This window comes from Trachurus japonicus, chromosome 13 (assembly GCF_045865225.1).
Source record: "Trachurus japonicus isolate A0001 chromosome 13, Traja_1.0".
Taxonomy (NCBI): Eukaryota; Metazoa; Chordata; class Actinopteri; order Carangiformes; family Carangidae; genus Trachurus; species Trachurus japonicus.
In genome coordinates, this window is record NC_140919.1 from 35,250,942 (window position 1) to 35,273,004 (window position 22,063).

A 22,063-nucleotide genomic window follows, 5' to 3' on the forward strand; every position below is an offset into this window, starting at 1 on the left:
AAGCATCATGGATCCCTGAGAAAATTATGAAGTTATCGTGCTGCCATGTATGCAAGATGACATTACCATTTAATTCAAACAACAGCTGAACCCGAGTAGGCTACATCATCACAGAGCCACAAGCAGCCACAGACCAGGGCTAGGTGATCTGAAATCTTTATCACCACTATTTTAAACTTTTACCTCAGTTATGATTAATAACTAAAAAAAAATTAAAACACACCTCTACTTCTTTGATGTTCTGTACTGAAACTATTTACACTAGTGTTAGCGACAGCTGCTTTGTGGAAGCCCTTTGGTCCCTTTTTGATTCATACACTCTTTGTAGTCGGCAATGTGATTGTGTTCCTTGTGATTGAACAAATTGGTGGTATTACCATTGGTTCCTGAGATTGTTTCCATTTGACTTCTTGTTGTTTGCAAATTAGCCTAAATCCACTTAAATAGAAACGTAAGTGGTACGAAGTTCTCAAAGCAGAACAGTAACTACAGTAATCTCTAAGAAATATCAAGTTGTTTTTAATCAAGATCTAAACATTTCTACACAGCCAGATCATGTTTATCTCAGTTGGACTGATACAATTGTTTTGTCCAGCAACCCTCAGCTGAGTAACATCCAGCAGGTGCCTGCTGACGTGAGGGGAAAATGGACAGATGTTAAAGGTTAAAGAGAAGGGCCACAAACCTCCCGAACAAATTCACCCCTGAGAGTAAATACAGTAGAGCACGTGAGGTGCTCATCCATTAGTTCACACATGAGGTCACAATTCTTTTTTACCTTTTTCCATATTTGCAAATTACTGATTTATGTACATTCATTAACAGTCTTAGCATGACCTGTTTTGCTTTCAGAGGAGCTGAAATGCCCTTAACTGAATTTCATCTGATTTGGTGGCATATAAATTCATAAATGAAGTAATTGTGACGTAATAGGTAATCAATGAATGAATTTAGTGTTAGTGACTTGATCTTCCCTGCATGAATTACTTTTGTTTTTGTACCCTTATGATTATGTAATTGTGTAGTCCCATTTTGTGTGCGCATACAGTATATTTAAATGTTGTCATGCTGGTGTCTTCCTGACCGTTGCTTTTGCTGTGGGTCAGTCCCGCCAGGCAGCCCAATCATCGAGAGCCGCGAGGACGTGGTCAGCGAGGGGAACGAGACGGAGCTCACCTGCACAGCCATTGGCAGCAAGCCAGCTGCCTCCATCAGATGGATGAAAGGGGAGGAAGAACTGACAGGTCAGTACAATAACAGCCTCCCCTGGTTTGCTTCACATGCTCCAGGCTTGTCCACTTCCCTACAAGTCCTTGTCTCTGGAGACACCTTCCCTGTGAGCAAAACGTAGTTCTCATCTTAAACATTAATGTGTAGTGTACTGATCATATTGACTGACATGTACTGTGGTAATTGTATATACAGTAGACTACAAATGGTTGTGGGCATACTGTATTTTCATTTTTATTTATTCATCTTTAAACCAGTGTATAAACCCGCCAGTCAATAAACCTGGACTGCTAAGTCATAGCTAGAGTGTATAAGTATTATATGCATTCAGTGCTGCAAAAGCTGCAGCTAGAGCTCATTATATGCCGTGTTCCTCGTCATAAACCTTCCAAAAATATTTGACATTAAACCATATTCCTATTGTGATTTTAATTTAGACTTGAAGACTTGAAGTTACTTATATATTTACTGTGGACATTTAGTCACACCTTGACTGCAGATGATTTTAAGCCATAGAGACGACCATTACTCTTTTTGTGCTTCCTTGAAAACTTCTGTACACAGTAAACATGGCCATGAACTTGTATTTGCACATCTCATACCCACTGCAGTGCCTTTAGCCAGCTGCAGGCCATTCCAGAGAGGGGTATATGATCTGGGGTGGTGAAAAATCCTTATTACCTCTCAGTTATGATTAGGGGTCATCAATTATTCATTACGCACTTATTGTACAGCAAGGGGGGTGGGGGGGCTGTTCATTTTAGTCATATCGTATTTACACAGAGTGGATATCTCTGGGCTTGTTGTCAAATTATATATGTATTAGAATGGAGAGGATTCATTTGGCTTGTTGAGAGATGAAATATTTAGACAAGAGCGAATCTGAAGCTAAATGCCATCTGTGCCTCCAGTGTTCCCTACAGGAGTCGAAGTCAATTTCTGTTTATGAGTTGTTGAGTGTTTTGTAGGGGAGGGAGACACAACAGGATGGTTAGATCAGCGAAATGCCACCGACATGCTGAATGGGGCTAATCCATTGTGGCAGTGGGTACATAAGGAGAGCCAGAGAGTCACGTCCTCCTGTACCCCAGGAAACAGAAATCACTACTCATTATGGACGTGCTAAACAATTCATTAGCTCCTGCACATAGTCGGATTAACAGGCACACATCACACTGGTTTTATAGAATCTCTGTGATCATGTTTGTCTTATGTCTGCATGTAGGAAAGACAGCAATAATGGCGAGAAATAAATTTGCTGGCTAATTTAAACACACTTTCAAATTGGACCAATTGCTTTTGCAACCATTTATCATGCTGGCAGGTAGTGGACTGACGGGGCTCTGGCTTGAGAGAGACTCAGCACACAAGGTGGCAAAATGCTTGTTAGCATAAATGACAGCTGCAACATTATTTAAATGTAGCAGAGCCCAGTGCTCAGCTGCTACTGCTGCTAAAGTACAGGAGGAGATTTGTTCCTTTGGACAGCTGCATTTGAATGTGTTTCTAGGATTTGTATGTGATTATGTGAAAACTGCATGCATTGGATTTAATAACAGATAGCAGACCTTGTGTTTTTTCAAATTCAATTAGAAATATTCTGTTTTGATTAGGTGGAAAACAACTTAAAATTTAATGCTATTTACACACATTTAGAGAAAAAAAATGCGCAAAACTCAATTTAAGATTCAGCTTTTAAAGATTTCGGGATTATGGCAACAATCAGTATTCAGGAAGAATCATTTTGGGAATCTCTTGACAGTTAAAATAAAAGCTTTTTTCATTTTTTTAGTTTGATTATTAATTTCATAAGAAAGTTTTATTACAGCTTGAACATGTAGTTTCAATTTTGACCTTGGGGGGGAAAAATCTGTGATAAATATTCAGATTTATTGACACATTACAAAAGCAGCTCTTATAACATGAAAAAATAGTCCAAAAATAACAATTTACTAATTCATGTCAAATAAAACTTGGTAGCATCTGCCCAAACTCCATATATAGAGGAAGGCTATGGGGCACAGACAGAATCGGACAGACAGAGAATATAAATTTTAGAATTAATCAATATTTTGAAAAAGTAATTTTGTTACCACTCTCTGATGGGATATGAGATATCAACTAATAACTATGAGAAATAACTATGAGAAACTTCTTCCTCCTCACTGACACACCAGTCTTAAATTCATAAATATTTTTCACAACCCAAAACATCCTGGCTGATAAATTAACTTCAAACCATTAATAAATTGATTGATAACATCTTATGAATAAGTGAAATATTAAAGGTCCAGTGTGTAATATGGGGGTAAAATCGTAATATCTAGCTTTCAGATTCTAGTTTGCAGTTCTCACTCACTTGCTCGCACTCACCCCTCCCGTCAGCAAAGTGACGGTGGCCTCCGAGGACAAAAAAACTTGTTTATCACAACTGGGTGACTGGGGGTATTTCAGGAGCTTGGAGCGATGAGGTGAAGATCTAAACACTGTCTGTTGTTTCCTACTCCTTCTTTTTTCCTTCCGCCTTCTTCTTCTTCGTTGGTTTATTCATGCATGGGAAACCTGCAAAACACGCTCTCTGCTGGCTGGATTTTCCTTGGGCTGCCGTACAAACATAGCGGCGCAAGATGGTGAAATTCTCTAAAGCAAGACCCTTGCTACAGTATATGTATATATAAAAGAAAAATTATAAGGCTACCAAAACCAAACAAATTTTATTTTATAGTGATTATACACTTATACAAATATATTAGGTAGTATTCAGATTTTGCCAATAAACCTTTGCAATTATTACACACTGAACCTTTAAAGTTTGCATAAATCTTACATTTGAAACACTCGAAATGAACTCCTCTAATGGCACAAATATTATTCCATATTGATCAAGTGTGGTTTGGCAGTAATATTCTCTTAATTTTGGCGTGCTCTCTTACTGCTAATGCCAGTGCTACAGTACTGTCGCAGCAGTGTTCAAACAGCTTGATCAGTGGCTGCTCTGCAGCGTGATGGCAGGCAGAAGACTCGGGTTAGAAGCTGACTGAAAGAAAATGTCATCCTGAGAAGAGGTTATGCTTGATTGCGCTGGGATTGATCGGTGGTTGATGCTCACAAGAGCGTTTGATTTGACATCTCTGCTGCAACACTCAAATCTCCTCTGCATTCAGATTGGAGTCCTTCCACAACCTGATCTGCAGTTGTTTTCCTCATCTTGGTTTGGATGACATTATTAATTGACAAGCATTGCTTGGCCTGTACAATGGTAATGGCTCTGTCTGTCTCATTCACATTTTGAAAACATGACACAGAGCTTCAAGAAGTTTTCCAACTCTTTTTTATATTAAAATTACTCTGCGATAAGCATCATGACCAAAAGTAATTGATACTACCGTAGAAGTCAAATTAGAGACTCTAATATCATGACAGCACTGGGACTGGCAGAGCTATTTTCCTGACCTTGAAATGTGTTTTGCCAGTCCCTTTGGTATTTTGTGTTTCAGAGGTGAATTGAAAGCCACACCTCATGACACCTCCAGCAGAAGGCAGGATGGTACAATTTCCATAAAAAAAGAAGATTATTGCACAAAATCAGTAGTTATAATAGTGTTGTCCACAAAGTTGCAGCTGTCTTGTTATTGTCTTCTGATTTGAGAGGCTGAACTCTTCAAATATTTGCAATTATTTCACAATTCCAGTTTGAAGAGCAACTGTATTTGGATTATTGTAACTACTGCAGATTTACTTTTCTTCTTGCCAGCTAATTGATTGATTGGCGAACCATTTCAGCTCTAGCTGATACTGCAAACTAAACATGCTTATACTCAGTAAATGCTTTAGCCCTGTCTCAGGGTTGCGTTACGCCACTCTGAAGTTCCAGAGTACTGATTTGATTTTCCTATTTGAAGAAACCTTTTCCTGAGCCAATCCATAATGCTGCACGGTGGTTAATATGAGATAATCATTGTGACTGGTTGAGAGGATAATGGCTAATCATCGTAACCCTCCAATTCACACTGCACTTCACCCAGCTCTTGGAAACGCCCTCGTTGACCTTACAAATGTGACCTGTTGGGTTTCGTGATTGCATGGTAACAAATAAAAAGCTCTTAATATGAAATTTCTGTTGTTGTTTGGCAAGGGACAAGATGGCCTGGTTCTGAGGTTGTTACCACTGATCACAGCACTCTGCATTAACTAAGGATGTTTGGGATTAACTAATTTGCTGTGTGTCATGGTGATAATGCTTTTAAGAGTGAAGTCAAATTACCTACAGTAGATGGCTGTAGTTAAGAGCATACAAAGGGAAAATAAATATTAATAATAATAATAATAATAATAATAAACTTTATTTCTAGAGCACTTTTCATACATAAAAAATGTAGCACAAAGTGCTTTACATGTTTAAAAGCCGATTCTGTAGGCCTAACAAAACACCAGGATAACCACAGATTCTAAACATTTATGTTCATGTGTTGTCATCACAGCTCTTATTCCTGCTGTTAATGTTATTATACCACTATTATTACTAACTTACTCTTCCCTAACAGTCAGTGTGCTTTTCACACACTGACTGCACTTGGCAGAGTGATCATGCCCTAAAAGTGCACTGACCACATACCAATCGCAGTACTTTAAATTTTATGTAGACAGCTCTTGGGTGGAAGTGTGTGTGTTAAACGGGGTTAATATCCATCAAGAGGCCACATACGTGTGTATTGGTGATCATCAACTGTGGAACAACAGTGTTGTGCCCTCCCCGAGTCCAGCCAGGTTCCCCTGTGACAAGGCTGAAATGGAAGTGTGCTGCAGGTCAGAATGGGGCTGTAATTATTTCCTCACTTCATTAAGTGCGAGTAAACCATCACACTCAGCACTGCGGCTAATGCGATGCCCCTGTGGCATTGTAATGCTCTCTAAATGAATGCCCCTCTGACAGCCTAGGGCCTAGTGGGCAGCAGATTACTGCAGGGTTAGCCCCAACAATGCTCAGCCCTCAAGCTGCAGAGGCATTCATTATCAGGCTTGTATGACCCAGCCATTCCTCCCTGCTCTCATCAGAAATGGAGGCCTCTGGCCCACCTGAATCCTCTAAAGTCTCGTTTGGGCACCACATCACTGAATCATAAATTAAATGTAAATGCCATTTGAACGCACTCCAGTTTGACAGGTAATGTGCTCTTAATAGCTATGACCATTTGCTCATTATGGCCCCTGTAGATCGGTGCTGCTGTGGAATTTCAGATTTGTTTTTGAGCCGTTTATTCATTAACTTTTTTCCCCTCTCATGCATATGATGGTTTTTCCAGGAGAGATGGGAGTAGAGGAGACGTATGACAGGATGTTTACTGTCACCAGCCGGGTAAAATTTTCTGTCACCAAAGAGGACGATGGAGTGCCAGTGGACTGCATCATTGACCACCCAGCTGTAAAGGACCTCCTGGCTCAAAGACACTTGGAAGTGCTATGTAAGTGACCTAAAGCATTACTTATTCAAGTCCAGAGCTACAACAAGTCCCCACAGACAGCAACAGAGATTACTTGCTGCTTTGGCTTGCGGGGATCTTAAGTATTTACTGGTGAGGCTGTGACATTTGGTGGTATCATGTACTCACACAGAAACATCAGATTATTCAATGATACCACTCATTAACAATACCAATCACTTATTGAAATTAAAAACAGTGTTTATAGAAAGTTTTTTGAATTTTTGGGGAAATTTAATTACAGACACAAAGAACTGTCGAATGTATATCATTCATTCACAACATTTTGTTTATCTGTTAAATTAATATGCCAAAAAAGAGTCTATGTGATTTTGTATGTATTACCAACAAGAAAAAAATGAATCTATATACTGTACACCTCAATATAATCATCTATATATACAGTATAATATATAGTATATTTGAACTTCTGAAGGGGCACATTGGGTGCAGCGGTCCCTGAGACAGAGCCTTTATTTGAAATGAATGTAAACTTTTCCTGAAGGGAAGTCAATCATACAACTATAAAGAGATGCAGACTCAACACAACTGCAGAGAGACACACAAAATGACCATACACCAAGTGACTACAAAGGGATCCACAATAACCATGAGGATACACAAAACAGCTACAGAGACATACAGTGACCACACAGATGTAAAAAAAAAAACAAACAAAAAAAAACCATCAGATCATAGGTGTACTGTATGTTTTTCACAGCCTGACACTGTTATCTATAGATCATGCAATCCTGGCATTCTAAACTTACAGTGCACTGGTATCTCGGCCCCTGGGGATACAGTCCTCACAAGGGAATAATAAAAAAAAGTCTTAACTCAGGTGTCAAATGATGTTTAGGTGTTTTTTAAATGGTGCATTGATTGAAGAGGTAATACAAGACTGCCTTACACCGTTAAACATTAAAGAAAGGTTAAGGTATCCTTTTGTAGTCTATGTAGAATGTTAATTTTTTTCAGGCAGACAACTGTTTTGTCTGACCTTTCAAGGAAAAAGAGAAAGCTTGACTGGAACCGCTTGACATTTTGGTAATCTTTGGCTAGCATTGATAAGAGGAAAAAATCATTTTTGCTGAAAGGTACTGTAGACTCAGTGGATGTCTACTGAGCAACAGGATAATCATTTCATCCTCCGTTATGTTTCACTCATGGCTGTTTTGCTTTCATTTAAAAGTCTGTTTCTCTCAGCGCTTCACTTCAGAGCCCAATGATCATTTAACTCGCTTTGGCTGCAGGTGTGAGGAGAGGAAAAAAAAAACCTCTATTGTCATAACTTATAACGGTAGATCGTTGTAACTACTGCATCTTTTTTTTCTTTTTTTCAGATAAACCAGAGGTCAAGATTGTGGTGACATATCCTGAAGGTTTACCCAGAGAGGGTGACAATCTAGACTTGACCTGTATCGCGGAAGGGAAACCACAGTGAGTGCTCACACAAATGGATACAGAGATACTGTACACTTCAAAACTTCCCAACGCACTGAAATGTCTGTTTAGTCCTGTGCTTTCCACTGAATATCCCCTTTCTGCCTGTTCAAGCACCCCATAACCTTTACATCTCATTGTACCATTTAAATGTTACCAGTTGTCAGCATGCTGTATAAAGGACATCATTAGACAGGCCCTGCCAATGGCCCTCCTCAGATTTGACCTTTATTTCAGATTTCTAGCATGGATAGACAGAGCCTGAGTGATGTGTGTGGTATTTGTGCTCTCCAGTCCCCATCAGATCCACTGGCTGAGAGTAGACGAGGATGTGCCGCCTCACGCTGTGGTGACCGGCTCTGATCTCTACATTGAGAACCTCAACAAGTCCTACAACGGCACCTATCGCTGTGTGGCGTCCAATGCTGTGGGAGAGGCCTATGACGACTACATCCTCTATGTACATGGTAGGTATTGCGCTTCATTGAACTTGATGTTTAAATGCCTCCATCACTCTTTTACACCAAGGACTCAGTCTGTATTGCTGATATAGTAAGATTTTTCAGCTTAAATGCCCACAGTAGATTTGGCAGTCAGGGGATTGTGTTGCCAAGATAAGGATTTACTGCAGCATTTGTGCAACAAACAGATTGACATTTCAAACATATATGGATGTAAGCCATTATTAAGAGGAACAGAAAGCTTAATCACAGAGGTGGCTGGTTGACAAATCCACAGCACTCTTAAATGTATGTTGAAGATTTGAGCTGCTGCTGTGGTGCTAATGCATGACAATGGGTTTGAAACATACATATATAGTGGAAAGAAACAAAGTGGCTTTTGACTTTTGACTGCCATACTACAGTAGAAACCCAGGAAGTGAGATTTTACATTGATTTACATTGATCTACATGTAGAGTCGCTTTAAAGGGCTGCTATATTCAAGCTTGGATTACTTTGGAACCTGAACACCCAATTTATTTCTCTAACTCTGTATGTTGGGTTTTCTGACTTGGTAAGTTGGTATATAATTAAAAAACTACGGAGTTCTGGCTTGACCAGACAGCACAACCTTATTTTCTGTCGATGGGCTTTGGCTCTGTTGACTCACATTGTAGTGGGTGGAATTTCAATGTGTTATGCAGCCAACCAGTAAAGGACAATAGAGGGACCATCTCTCCCAGGACTTGACTTTAAATGCTGTGTACGGTTTGCTCCCCTTGTTTTGAACCCCTCCTCGCTGATGCCTCTTCCTCCTTTTACATTAACACGATTGTCTGTCATGTTAGGCCAGTAGAGGCTTTTCTTGTTTTCATTTCAACACATCACTACCCACAAAACAACAATTAATAAAAAAAATAATAAAGCCAAAAATACATAAAAAATACAATTACTGCTGGTGCCAATGAATTGGCTGCAATTGTACATAATCTGAAAAAAGTGTAAACCTTTTTGCAAACAACTCAAATGTTTAAAGGTGCATCAGGCATCTCTACACTTGAATCCCCAAGTGGGAACAGCAGGAGGGAAGTGTTTGAAGTTTTGAAAGCGAGAGGGACTTCATCATTTAGGAATCATGTAACTCGGACCTTAATTTCCTATTTTTGGTGGCTGGCAGGGGTGTTGAGGATGAGGGGAAAATAAATTTGCAGCAGGTGCAGCCATTGTTGGTGAGTTTAGCTTTCTCTCCTTGGAGCGCTTGCTCCCTGCTGTTTAGAAGAGCATTTTGTATTTCGTTCCCAAGTTTCAATTTTGTTTCTGCCTGTGTGCCAAGAACATTGTCTGAGAGAGACCATATCCGCTACAAGGGAAAAGGGAGGCTAGTGTCTACAAAAAATCTTTTCCTGCATTTTTTCTGTGTAATTTATATGGATTGTTAAAATTGATGTATTTTTAAAGAGAAATATTCACTGCAGAATACATTTGGTAGCTTTGAGAATTTGATTTTACTTGTCCATCCAAGAACTTTCAGAGGTCCACTTCCAAACCCTTTCATGTGTTTTCCATAATTTTGCTGTGTCCGCTTCATTATGCATAGTAGAAAGAATGTTTGGATTGACCTGGTTTTCTGCAAGAATTGGTCATGTAATTTGAACTAATCTTCATTTAAAAAGGAACTATGCAGGCTTTTTAGCATAACTATGCTACATTTTTTACCTTAAAGGGACAACGAGGAGTTTTGGAAAAGCGAAGCGTTTTCACACTACATTTATGAGCCTCCGCGCGCACCGTAAAATTCTTTGACTGGCGCAAGACGGACTCATGTTTTCATTCATCAATAATTAAAGTCAGAGGTTCAAAGAGGTTCACATACCGTCGTAGTTCCGACCATAAACGGCAATTCGGCTGCGTTATTCTCATGACTCGCCGCGAAACCGAAAGTAAGGAAACGCTGGTCGGCTCGACCAGCATTTCCACCACCACTAATAATAACAAAATAACGATAGAGACAAAACAATATATTTATCGAAAATGGGCCCATTAACAAGTGTGGGTAGCGGAGATTCATCCACATTAACGTGAGACTTTTTTTATAACCGAATAGAAACTCCTCGTTGTCCCTTTAAACAGCTTTGGAGTTATTGTGATGGTTAAATAAATAACTTGTATGTTATTACGAGGGACAATGGAGGCTCTCTGCCTTCCACGTAGCTTCTCTTGCCCAACTTCACAAGATCAGTGCCTCCGATGCAGTGTCCCAGCTCTTGTCTCAGCAGCATCGCAACACAAACACGCCCCCTAACCCATAATATCTTGTTTATGACAGATAAAACTACACTAATATACACATCATAACACATACAGTATATGATAAATAATATTATCCACCACTTAATAGATTGCTTTATCGCCGGCTTTGTTTAAAACAAATGCACATGGCCGGGAGGAGGGTTAGCAAAACAGGAAAAGTGTACAGTACAGTACAGTACAGTACAGACAAACACAACATGTGTCAGGCAATACCACCCAAACGTATCAACTTTTGTATTGTCGCGACCATGCGCCACCCTGGCAAGTAAAGTTTTACAGTTAAGGCTCTAACAAGTCTAGGCTTCAGGGATGACACAGGTGCAGATATTTCTATTGTTGAAAACCTGGAGCCTGGTGGGATTCGCTGCCATATCGCCCAATGTTTGACTCACCGGTTGCCTGTAGCTTGGTCAGCGAGTCCTTCCTGGCTGACCGGCGTCCAGCTCCAGTGGCACCGGGCCGGCCACCAGCTCCAGCGTCCTGCGTGTATCGACCTCCGTCCATCGGCACGCGGCCGTGGCTTTGTCAGTTCATTTTTGTTTAGACGAGACAATAACTAAAACGATAATTCAATCTTGAAGTGAAGGGGATTCTTCGTCAGCTCCCCAGGGCAGCAGCCTCGTGTCCACGAGACTCCTCTTTGGCTTTTTCCCAGCATGCCTAGCTCCTTCCGCTCACGTCAGACTTAAGCGGCCAGGTAACCAGGCAACCAATCAAAACATTACACAATATGGCAGCCCCCCTTCTCACCTACGAAAGTTATCCCAACAGTATCTTTATTTAACACACATTATATATTCACATTGTGGGCAGCTCTATTTGGGTTCTGACTGAGTCTCTACAACAGGTGGATTTTCTCTGTCTGAAATTGTTCTTGTACTTTGAGCTTCGGCAGGTGGACAGCCACACTGACATTATCCTTAAAGATACCTTGATAAACTTGAAAATGACTGTCTCCTCCTCAATGACGCCAAGTGATTCAGGCTCAGAAGCAGCAACGCCCCAAATTATGATTCTCCATCCAATATCAGGCAAACTCCAGATGTACAGTGAATGGCAGTGTAGTCCTGCCATTGGCACCACACACCATGATTTAAATGTTGTAGAGTTGTGAAGAGAGATATTAACTGGCTTCAGCTGTTACTCGGTAGTTTCTTTTCACCTCACTGAGCACTCTGTGATGTGTCTGTTGTGTCAGTTCCTCTGACGGTGGACTGATCAATATCTAAACTCTTTGAGATGACTCTCTAACCCTTCCAGCTTTATGCAAATAAGCAAACCTTGATCAGAAGTCCTCTGAGATCCATGCGTGATGAGGCATGGTTCATTTCAGCAGATGCTTCTTGTGAAGAGTAAAATCAAAAGTGTTTTTCTCTTTCTTTTTTTTTTACAAATTAAAGTAGCTCTAATCCACACTTCCAATCTGGTTTCATTTATTGGACTCTACAGTAGGTTCCTAACCCCTTTTTCCAATCAGCTTTCATTGCTGCCATTAGTTGTGTTTTATAAGTCAAAGTAGCTCTAACAAGCATCTCCAATTGTGGTAAATTGATGTGTGATAACTACTAACTCCAATTATTGAAGTGTTGATGTCAGTAGTTCACATACTTTTACCAACTTTACATTTTTGAATGATGTACATACATGAACGCAGGTGCTATTGAAAAGTGAACCCACTGTAATAACCTGACACAACAGTCTTCTTAGATCTTCATTCAAGTTACACGTCTATTTAAATTAATAACACAAATCAGTGCATTGCTCTCATCCTTATTGAAACATATTTCAAACGTGTGTGTGTTGGAGTTCAATGATCGCAGAAGTTAACTACAGGAGTTAGAAAACATTAATGAAAGCAGATTGGAGGTGTGGATGACGCTGACTTGTGAGTTTACTATTCACAAGAAACATCTGCACATGTGAACCATGCCACAGGAGAAGAGATATTAGAGGACCTGCACATTAAGTATTGTCGATGTGCATAGTGCAGAGTTACAGAGTCATGTCAAAGAGTTTAAGTATGATCACAATGTGATTCTGTGGACACTCTTCATCGAAGGGGCTCCCAACTAATTTGACTCCAAAGACACAGTACAAAAAGCACAGGGAGGTAAAAAAAAAAAAAAAAGAACCCCTTTTATTGAATACTCACATATGGTAACTTTCAGAAAGCACTGCTCTGGCACTTCTGCTGATGGTTTCCACCAGGTGTGAGGATTCATGCTGGTTACAGAAAAATGACAGCAGCAAAATGTTATTGCAATGAATTAATGAGGTCTCTCTGCTTTTTCTGCTACACCTTTACAAACATGTTTAAAGTGTGCAAAACCGTGGATTATGCTATGGTGCAAATGGTGCCATTATTATTCAAACATTGATGCAGAGATGTTAGATTTGGCCACTCGAAGCAACGCTCGTGTTTAAACCTAACATGCAGCCAAAGCTGTCAGACCAGCTGAGGAGAGGAGATGAGGTGCAGTGTCACGCTAAAAGCAAAGCTGTTGTTGAACACAGGCTCATTGTGGATTTTGTGAGAGAGTCGATTGCAGGTTTCAGACGGATATTGTTTTGATTATTACTCAGTCTGCCTGTTTAGGTCGTGTTGACAGCTGTGAACTGTGTGTCAAAAACCAGAAGCATAACTTTTTCTTTTTTTTTTTTGCCTGACTGATGAGTAACTGTTTATGGCAGTTGCTGAAGATGCATTTGTGAAAATGAAATGCATTTTTCATGTCAACACCATTTCACTAATTGTAGGGCAAACAGTGAATAGGATTTTAATGGAGGGACAGGGTCTTGGGCAGAGGCGGCAAAAACATGTCAGATTCAGGGAAAATTGCAGAAGAAGAAGAGGGTGTGTTTTAGATTAAGGACAAATGCAGTGCATGTTTGTTGTTGTTGTTTTTTTCCAACTATAAGTAACCTGAGACTTGATTACCACGCCTTGAAACTTTGAAAACATGTGTTCAGTGGATATCTGTTGTTGGTGTTTTGAAAATAGAATAGCCATGTGGGTTTTTTTTACAAATGTATTAAAGATCATTTCTGTGTGATGATGTGTTTTTGACTGATGCACTGGAAAAACAGATTTTTGTGCAAAAAGCTTGTTACACCATTTTCTCAAAAAACAAAACAAAACAATAACTGCCTTAATTTGGTTTATGCCGTTTACATGGCCACTTAAATAATCTGAAAACTCCAGTTTTCAAATCGTAACAATTTCATTAGTGTGCATATAAAGGCACTCAATGTGTGAAAAGAAATTATAACCATAACAATCGGTTCGTTGAATGGCTTGCAACCATTAACGGCTATTTCCCTCAAAGGGCGGCTTCAAAAACAACATGATAAAAATTAAGGTTGCTTTTTCTATGCATTCCTATTCTGACAACCAACAGCACAACAAGACATTTACCTTTTCTTTCTATTTTAATCTCTCCGATCTCTCAGTTTACCCCTGTGGATATACAGTATATTTCTGGTGTATTTCTGCCACCAGAATGCATGTGTAACTGCTGTGACGCAACTGCTGTGACGTAACCGCAACGTCGACTCCAGAGTGGTCTATAAACTGCACTTAAACACAGCAGGAACTCACTGATCCAGATCTCTCTGATGCAAGACGTTGAGAGAAGCACTCTCCAGTTTTCCATTGTCAAAATATCTGCAGTTGCTTTGAAAAAAATCATCATCACACTATATGTCTGATGTTGTGTGGTTCTGTAGATGTGTTGATGTTCGGAGAAATAATGTGTGTAGTCCACCAGACACATGTGACTTTGTGACTGTGACATAGGTTTCCTGTGACTCTCATAACACTGCCACCCCATGGTTATTCATCATCGTGCTCTGCCAGGCAGATGATGACATCTGCTTGTTCCCAATGGGCCTAAAATGATCACTCCAAAACAAAAGGACAGCATATGCCGGCAAATAGCTCACTCAAGGCAGACTTATTCTAGCTGTCATGACTGAATTCCTAATTGTTGTGCAAAGATCCCTCTGAAACTGAGATTTACCACATTTTCCTTGAGTAAATCCTCTCAGATTGCGCTTGTCTCAAACATGCATCCTTAAAGTAATAACACAATATTCCAATAGTTCAGGAGTTTTCTTTTTCTTTCTTTCTTTATTTAAGAACTCATGAATGATGAGTGTCTACCGCTGTTCAATTCATGTATTGTTTGCTTCACGCTGCATCTGTAACACTTGCATGAATGAATGAAAAGCATTGGGAAGCAAATGTTCTCAGGTCCAGAATAAAAGCTATAGCTTTGTGTTTGTGCCTTTTGTCGTGACTTCTTCAATTAGTATCTTCCTATCCACATATTTTACCAGTTTCCATTAAACACGGTTCCTCTGGTGTACGAGCGTTGGAAGCTCGATGACTTCGGCTCGCTATAATGAGACACAGGAGATTGGCAAAAGGTGCTCATAACAGCGTATAATTATGTCTGCGACTCCCACACCTCTTTTCTGGAGGATTTAATGCCAGACAAAATCATGTTGTGGTCCATATGAGGGTTTGTTGTCCCAGACTAATCATGCTTGATACAGTGGCTTAATTAGTGTGTATTTCTGCAACATAGATTGGTCTTAGCATGATAACCTTGTGCTATTTTTGTGTTGCTTTTCAGCAGCAATGCACAGCCTCTACTAATGCACAGTCCCAGCTACCAACTTCAAAGTCATATTTGTCTACAAAATGACTTGATGACTCTTGGTTCTGTTGAAGCCATCACACACCTGTCAAAAAGTGCCTGTGTTTAACCAGTAGCATGCAACAAATAGCTTTATTCTAATGAGTTGTTTTTTTGCTGGTGAGTATTATTGATAGAGCTAAGCTGAATCGTCCATCAGCACTCTTCCATCCTGCTGCCACCCTCTACTGGTGCTAGTCCTTCGGGCTCTTCCTATTTCAAAAAGACTAATGACCTTTCACTGTGTGACAGCCCAGACAGGTGTGAGGCCAATGTAAATCCACATCAAATCAAGTCCCATTGTGGTGCATGTATTGTATGTGGCCGGTCGAAAGGCTGAGAAAGAGGCTTGTCATGCTGCTGTCCACAAGGGTGTGTCTGCAGCAGGCTGTGAATTGTGCCCCCTGGCCAGCGTGTAGTGTGGGGGAGAGCTGGCCAGACAGAGGCCTTTCTCTCTCAAAGGTGACCTGGTGCTATAACTCACACATACTGCCTGTTGGCAGGAGAACAATGCTGCTTTTACCACCACGGTTTAGCCACAGTTGACTTTTTGACCTATAAATCTTCCATGGACAAAAAGTCAAAGAATCACAAGCCACTGGAAATATGGGGTTTATCAGGACTTTGACATAATGTGAATGGACAGGGCCCATGGGTCTCCCTGTTCTTAGGAAAGGCTGTCCTTTTGAATCATACACCCTTTCAACACTTGAGCTTACAGGTTTATTTGTCACAGTAAAACTTTGTTAGATTAATTGTAATAACCTCCTTTTTACACACATATTGGTCTGTTTTTGAAGAATACCCTTATAAAAGTTCATGTAAAGGGAACTTTTGAATAAGACAAACAAATAGACAAAAGAAAAGCAAAATATCATCCCCCCCTGTCGTGTTGGCAGGCAGGTTTAAGCAGGCATAGATAAACAATTTCTCCTACATTGTTTCACTTTATGGTTAAATTTTCTCATATCAAATTCCTCACTGATACAAATACTCCCTGAAAATATGGCCTCTCCAAAATACACTCATATTTCAGCCCTCATAATGCTGAGCCCAGAGTCATCCAGCCTGGAAATTGCCCATGGAGAATTCTTGTTCGGCTGGATATTATATGTGCCACATCCTATCCCGGCCTTTGTGAAGACCCTCTTCCCTGAATGGCCAATTTCCCTCTTCCAGACACTGACATTTCAGCTATCACACTGCCTTCGGTCACAGGGAAAGAAATCTAGCCCACCCCCCTCTTCAAATACTGTCAGAGGAGAATCTCTTCCTGATACCCTGATACCCCCCTACCACCATCAACACCACCTCTGCCATACACTCCATCCCCGGCGGCAACATTATGCTGTCCTTGATGTTTTATCATTAGTTTGGGAGTGTGTGGTCCCCCACTGCCGTCTTTTGATGGAGTGCAGACAGTAAAGGCACGGAGACAGCCAGCCAATTTCCCCTGCTGCGACTCTCCCACAGCAAGGGGTCGCGCTATCTCTCCCTGCACCAAGCATATATTCCCCTGATGAGGAAGCTTTAAGCCCTCCTTAGCACCATCACATACCTGAATTGCTCTCCATTTTGTCTTACTGATTATTTTGTTTGGGGGTTGGTGACAGGCCTAATCAGTACATTGTGGGGCGGAGGATGCTGCTTCAGGGCTCTGCTGTGCTGCAGCGGGAGACCACCAGAGTGGTTTAATTTCTAGTTTGACATTAATTATTGAGAGAGACTGTGGAAAATAGCAATACCTTTCCATGATTGCCAGACATTATTATTTGGAGTTAATTAGAAATGTATCAAAAAAAAAAAAAAAAAGAAAAAGAAAAGAAATTCAGACACTTTCCATAATGAAATATGATACAACCCTGATGCAAATATTTAAATATAGTGTTTTTTCTTGATATGTTTAGCCATGTTGGCAGTGAGAATAGCTTTTCTGAGCTGTAGGTCAGTCCCCCTCTTTTAGTCTTGACCGGCTGAAATATTTCAACACCTTTGGATGGGCTGTGAAATTCCATACTTGTGACTTTGTCTGTCCCCTTCCTTTTCCTGTAGCACTACCATGAGGTTTAGTTCACTAGCTGCATTGCCACATGTTGTAACTTGGTACACACATTCATGGTCACAGAAGATGAATCCTAATGACTAGCAGTAGGTCAGCATTTTCACATAAGCACCATCTAGAAATATCTCAACAGCTACATGATATACTGACACAAAGTTTAATACACATATTCATGGTCTCAATATTATCCAAGCTCAATATTTCAAGAGTTTGAGATGGATTGCCATGAAATTTCCTTTGGACATTCATGAATCCCTCAGGATGAACTGTAGTCGTTTTGATGATCCATTAATGTTTTCATCCAGCACCACCTTCGGGTTTTTATTTGGTTTATGACCAAATACCTGGAAAAACCTAACATTCCTGTAGGTTTCAGCTACACTCTGTCTCTAGTGCAAATGTTAACATGTTAACAGGCCAGACTAAGTTGCCAAACATGGAAACAGATATATGCTAAACATCAGCATATTGTTAGCATGTTAACATGCTGATGTTAGCTAAAAGCTCAAATCACTGTTGTTGCTTAAAGGATTTTTTCCCTCCAAGTTTGTCTTAGCACCATGTTAAGGTGCCCATATAACAGTTTTGGTTTGCTGTAACCATTCCTCCTATGTATAATGACCCTTAAGAGACTTCTTAAGTAGTCTGAGTTATTCAAAAAACTTCAAATGCAGTCTTTTTAGTACCAAACTCCATCTTTAGTATTCCTGTGATATTAACACAGGATTTCATTCTAAAAATACTAGTAACTTTCATAGATAGTCACTCGATCTGACTAGATCACACAGACACAGACTGCTGCAGCCTCATTTTAGGTTAGATAAAATTTTGAATATATTTTTCTCAGAAAAAGCACTTTGGGTTGTGTCTGCCCATCATATATTGCTTTAAGGAAGGATCTCTGGAGGAATGATCACAGTGAGCAAAACCTGATTCATTGTTCATATGAGCACATGACTATTGCTCTAAGGTAAACTTGAAAAAAATGTGAGCTTATCCTTTAAGCACAGCTTCACAGAGCTGCCAGCATGAGTCTCTTAAAAATTAACTCACAGCAGCTGAAACATGTGCATGTTATGATTTTTAGAGTGCAGCTTCTCATCTTCAATGACTTTTGTCTCTTTCTTTACTCTTGTCTTCCTTTATTTCTTATACATGTTCTTTATTTTTTTACTCTTTTCATCTAGATGCTCCCACTACTATCCCCACACCCACCACCAATCCAGTCAACACGCAAGGTACTGTATGCCCCCACTACTGTCCCTCTCAGCAATCATGTGTGGTGTGTGTGTGTGTGTGTACTTGCATGCATGTATGATCAGGTGATCGAGGAGAGGAAGCAGGTGTACCTAAGGCTAAGAGAGTCTGTGGATGGCCAGTTTTAATCAGATAATGCTGCTGATAGGTGACACTGCGGACAAGCAGCGCAGAGCTGTCAGAGACACCTGTCACAGCCCTTTTCCAGTCACATGTTTGATCCGAGAAAACGCAGAGTCTCTGCTTTGCTGTTCTGCTATCTTATCAGCATCTGCAGCTATATCTCAACCGGCCCATCCATCATATTATAATGCCCTTTGCATCTTCCCTACAAATGCCAGTCACATTTCGTCTTTGCAAGGCCAAAAAACATCAATAACTATTTTCTCAAAGACATATAAAGTAAATGAAAGGCAGTTCATTTGTGTTGTTTATAGCACAACAACCTTTTGACATCTTCTGTGCGCACTATTTTAGACTTTCATCTAGCTCTGTTCCAAAATTTCATTTCAATACTAGCCATTAAAACATTGCTATTATTATAAGAGAACCACTAAGGCTAGACAGATGGCGAGGCAACCCTGGGAGTTGACATTTGGATATGCCAGAGTGTGACATTTCAATACAAAAACTATCCTTAAAGAATAGATCGGTTTATCAATAGCTGCTTTTAGAGATATGGCAATTTTGGCCCTTTTGTCGTGATAGTTCTACAATTCATGCACTCATAGAAATCGGAGTGGCAATAGTCGTACACTAAGTTTGAAGTTCAATGTGACACTGAATCAAAACCTTTAATATTTTAATGTGGCAGCTTTCAGATGTGAAATCATCAAATCTTTTTTAAATTATATGATCACACAATCGGCTTTCCAGTAATTCTGTGCATTATGTATTTATTCAGTAAAAACAAGGTCAATACTTGCATAAATAACACTGTCCCTAGTTTTGTTTATGAGTTAAAAATAATAAATAAATTCTGAAATCACTATGACAGCATACATCTTCTTTGAGTGTTTTAAATAGTTTCCTTTTGTATTTTAAATTTTTAAAATCCTGTTTTTTACTGTCTCAGTTTGAGTATCGACAGTATGTCAGTGATCATGCTGCATGGATTCAATCATTCCATCTCTCTGTCTGGGTGTGGCCCAGTCAAACAGGAAGTTGCGCTCTGCATTACTCTGCATTTTTCCCTAAGCTCTTCTCCTCGGAGTAACACTGATGCAGCCGTCTCCTTGTTTTCTGCTGTAACATTCCAGTAATTTCCGAAAGACAGGCTTGAAAGAGGATTTACTGTGATTTATGCAGTACATGCTGGGAGGATGTAATTGAGCTTTCTTGCAGTTCACTACTCTTCTAAATACCCTGTCACAGGGGCAATGCTAAGCTGGCTTGTGGTAGATTGCTTTGCGCTACCTTAATCAGCATAACGGCACAGTATAGCTTTTCCTCTCGCCAATAAGGAAGTGTACAGCATGATTTCTTACAGATCCCTTATAAGTGTGTGAATTGGCACGGCCGCTGCTACCACCAGCTGTGATTTTCTGTTGTAATCAGAGGCAATTGGACTGCTACCATATATGATCCTAACTTTGCAGGTTCGGCCAGTAAATTGTCAGATGCATTTATTGTCACATATAAATCAATGTGGATGTTTAAAAAAAAATCATTGTTATTTTTCAACTATTTAAACTTGTTTAAACTGCTTGTAGATTGCAATTGCAAACCTTTAATGGGAAAAAACAATTATACTATAGTTAATTATTTTGACATTTTAATAAGGGAACCCTGGGAAGATTAGCTGTCATAACAGAAGGTAATGCAGACTGCTAACTGAATTGTTTAATATTGGTAGATTTTTGTTGTATTTGGATGAATTTATTGAATGTCAACATTAGCAGATGCCCCAGTATGTAACTTTTTATTAGCAAAAATCAAATATTTCTTTCATAAATACGTATTTCACTGAAGTCGAATCACACCCGCATACAAATGAAAGCTTTCTCGTACCTTAGAATGAGTTGTTACAAGTCAAGATACAAGATAAATAAGTGGGCGACGCACCAAACCGAGGCGGCCATGTTGCATCGCCAAACTCAGCGGAGCTGTCGGCTCGGGGAGAAAGTTTTCCAGGTAGCGCCTGTTAAAACTGTCACCACTGTGTAGTGTGAGGAAGGACGGAGGCACTGATGTTGCATTCAGGTGCAGTCAGGCAGACGGTCATTTTACTTGACGAGAGAAAGACGTTAAGACGTGGGTCAATACGACATCACCATGACAACATATTGTCACGCCTGTCTTGTTTTGCCTCGTGATGGCGGACCACTTGTTTACATAGATGCTTGTTTATCCTGTTACATGCAGCATCTGTTGTCTGTCTGACGTCTGCCCGATTTCACGTGAATGCAACATCAAGAATACGTTCCGATATGCAACCGCACCGCTAGATGGGGGTAATTATACCTTTAATAACACCAAATTTCCCTTACGATTGGAACCCAATTGCATAAACTTTTTCTTGGAGATATGCAGGTAATTTGCAACTGAAAACTAAACATCTTTTTAATGGAAATTATTCTGAAAGTTTACAGCAAATTATCTGAACTGAACATTACTGTTGGTTAGTTTTAAAAGCAAAGTTACCAATATTTGCACTAAAACAGGCTTTTAGTTGACATGATATCAAGAAACATCAGATATGTATGACCACCTTTCACAGAGATCCACTTTATAAGACATTAAAAGACACACAGAAACACAGTGGTATGCAATTATAATTAATAATGGAAATTAATGTCTTCAAGACTGACAAGGGATGTTTTAAAGCATCACAAAAAAATGGTACTTTACAATTTCTTTGTCAGTGGTTGCATTTCTTTTGGGAAGATGGTGGAGTTTACCCAGAATCCCCAGCTCTGAAGGAATAAAAAGGGAGTCTGTGGCGATAATGCTCCAGCTCGTCAGATGCTCAGAGATGATCCAAGGCAGGGACATCATATCCCAGCTAAGCCTTCAGTAACCCCCTCTCCCCCGGCTTGTCGAGAGGAGCCAAAGGAAAGACAAAGAACAAGGAATTATGTTGTAGACTTGATTAAAAAGACCCTATGTTTCAATAGATCTGCAGTCCAGGGTAAACTGTT

At 40.0% G+C, this 22,063-nt stretch overlaps 1 protein-coding gene across 4 annotated transcripts in view; it reads left to right on the forward strand.

The window, feature by feature from the left end:
* The window catches only part of cadm1b (cell adhesion molecule 1b), a 171,573-nt gene that overhangs the window by 135,888 nt on the left and 13,622 nt on the right, over positions 1–22,063 (forward strand). For 3 of the 4 annotated variants that reach the window (XM_085796199.1, XM_085796198.1, XM_085796201.1), the window contains 5 exons: positions 1,107–1,244; positions 6,534–6,692; positions 8,054–8,150; positions 8,448–8,620; positions 18,854–18,904. In XM_085796199.1, the coding sequence (XP_085652325.1) occupies positions 1,107–1,244; positions 6,534–6,692; positions 8,054–8,150; positions 8,448–8,620; positions 18,854–18,904 (618 nt within the window). The remainder of the gene's footprint in view (positions 1–1,106; positions 1,245–6,533; positions 6,693–8,053; positions 8,151–8,447; positions 8,621–18,853; positions 18,905–22,063) is intronic. The other variant, XM_085796200.1, reaches the window with a different exon arrangement.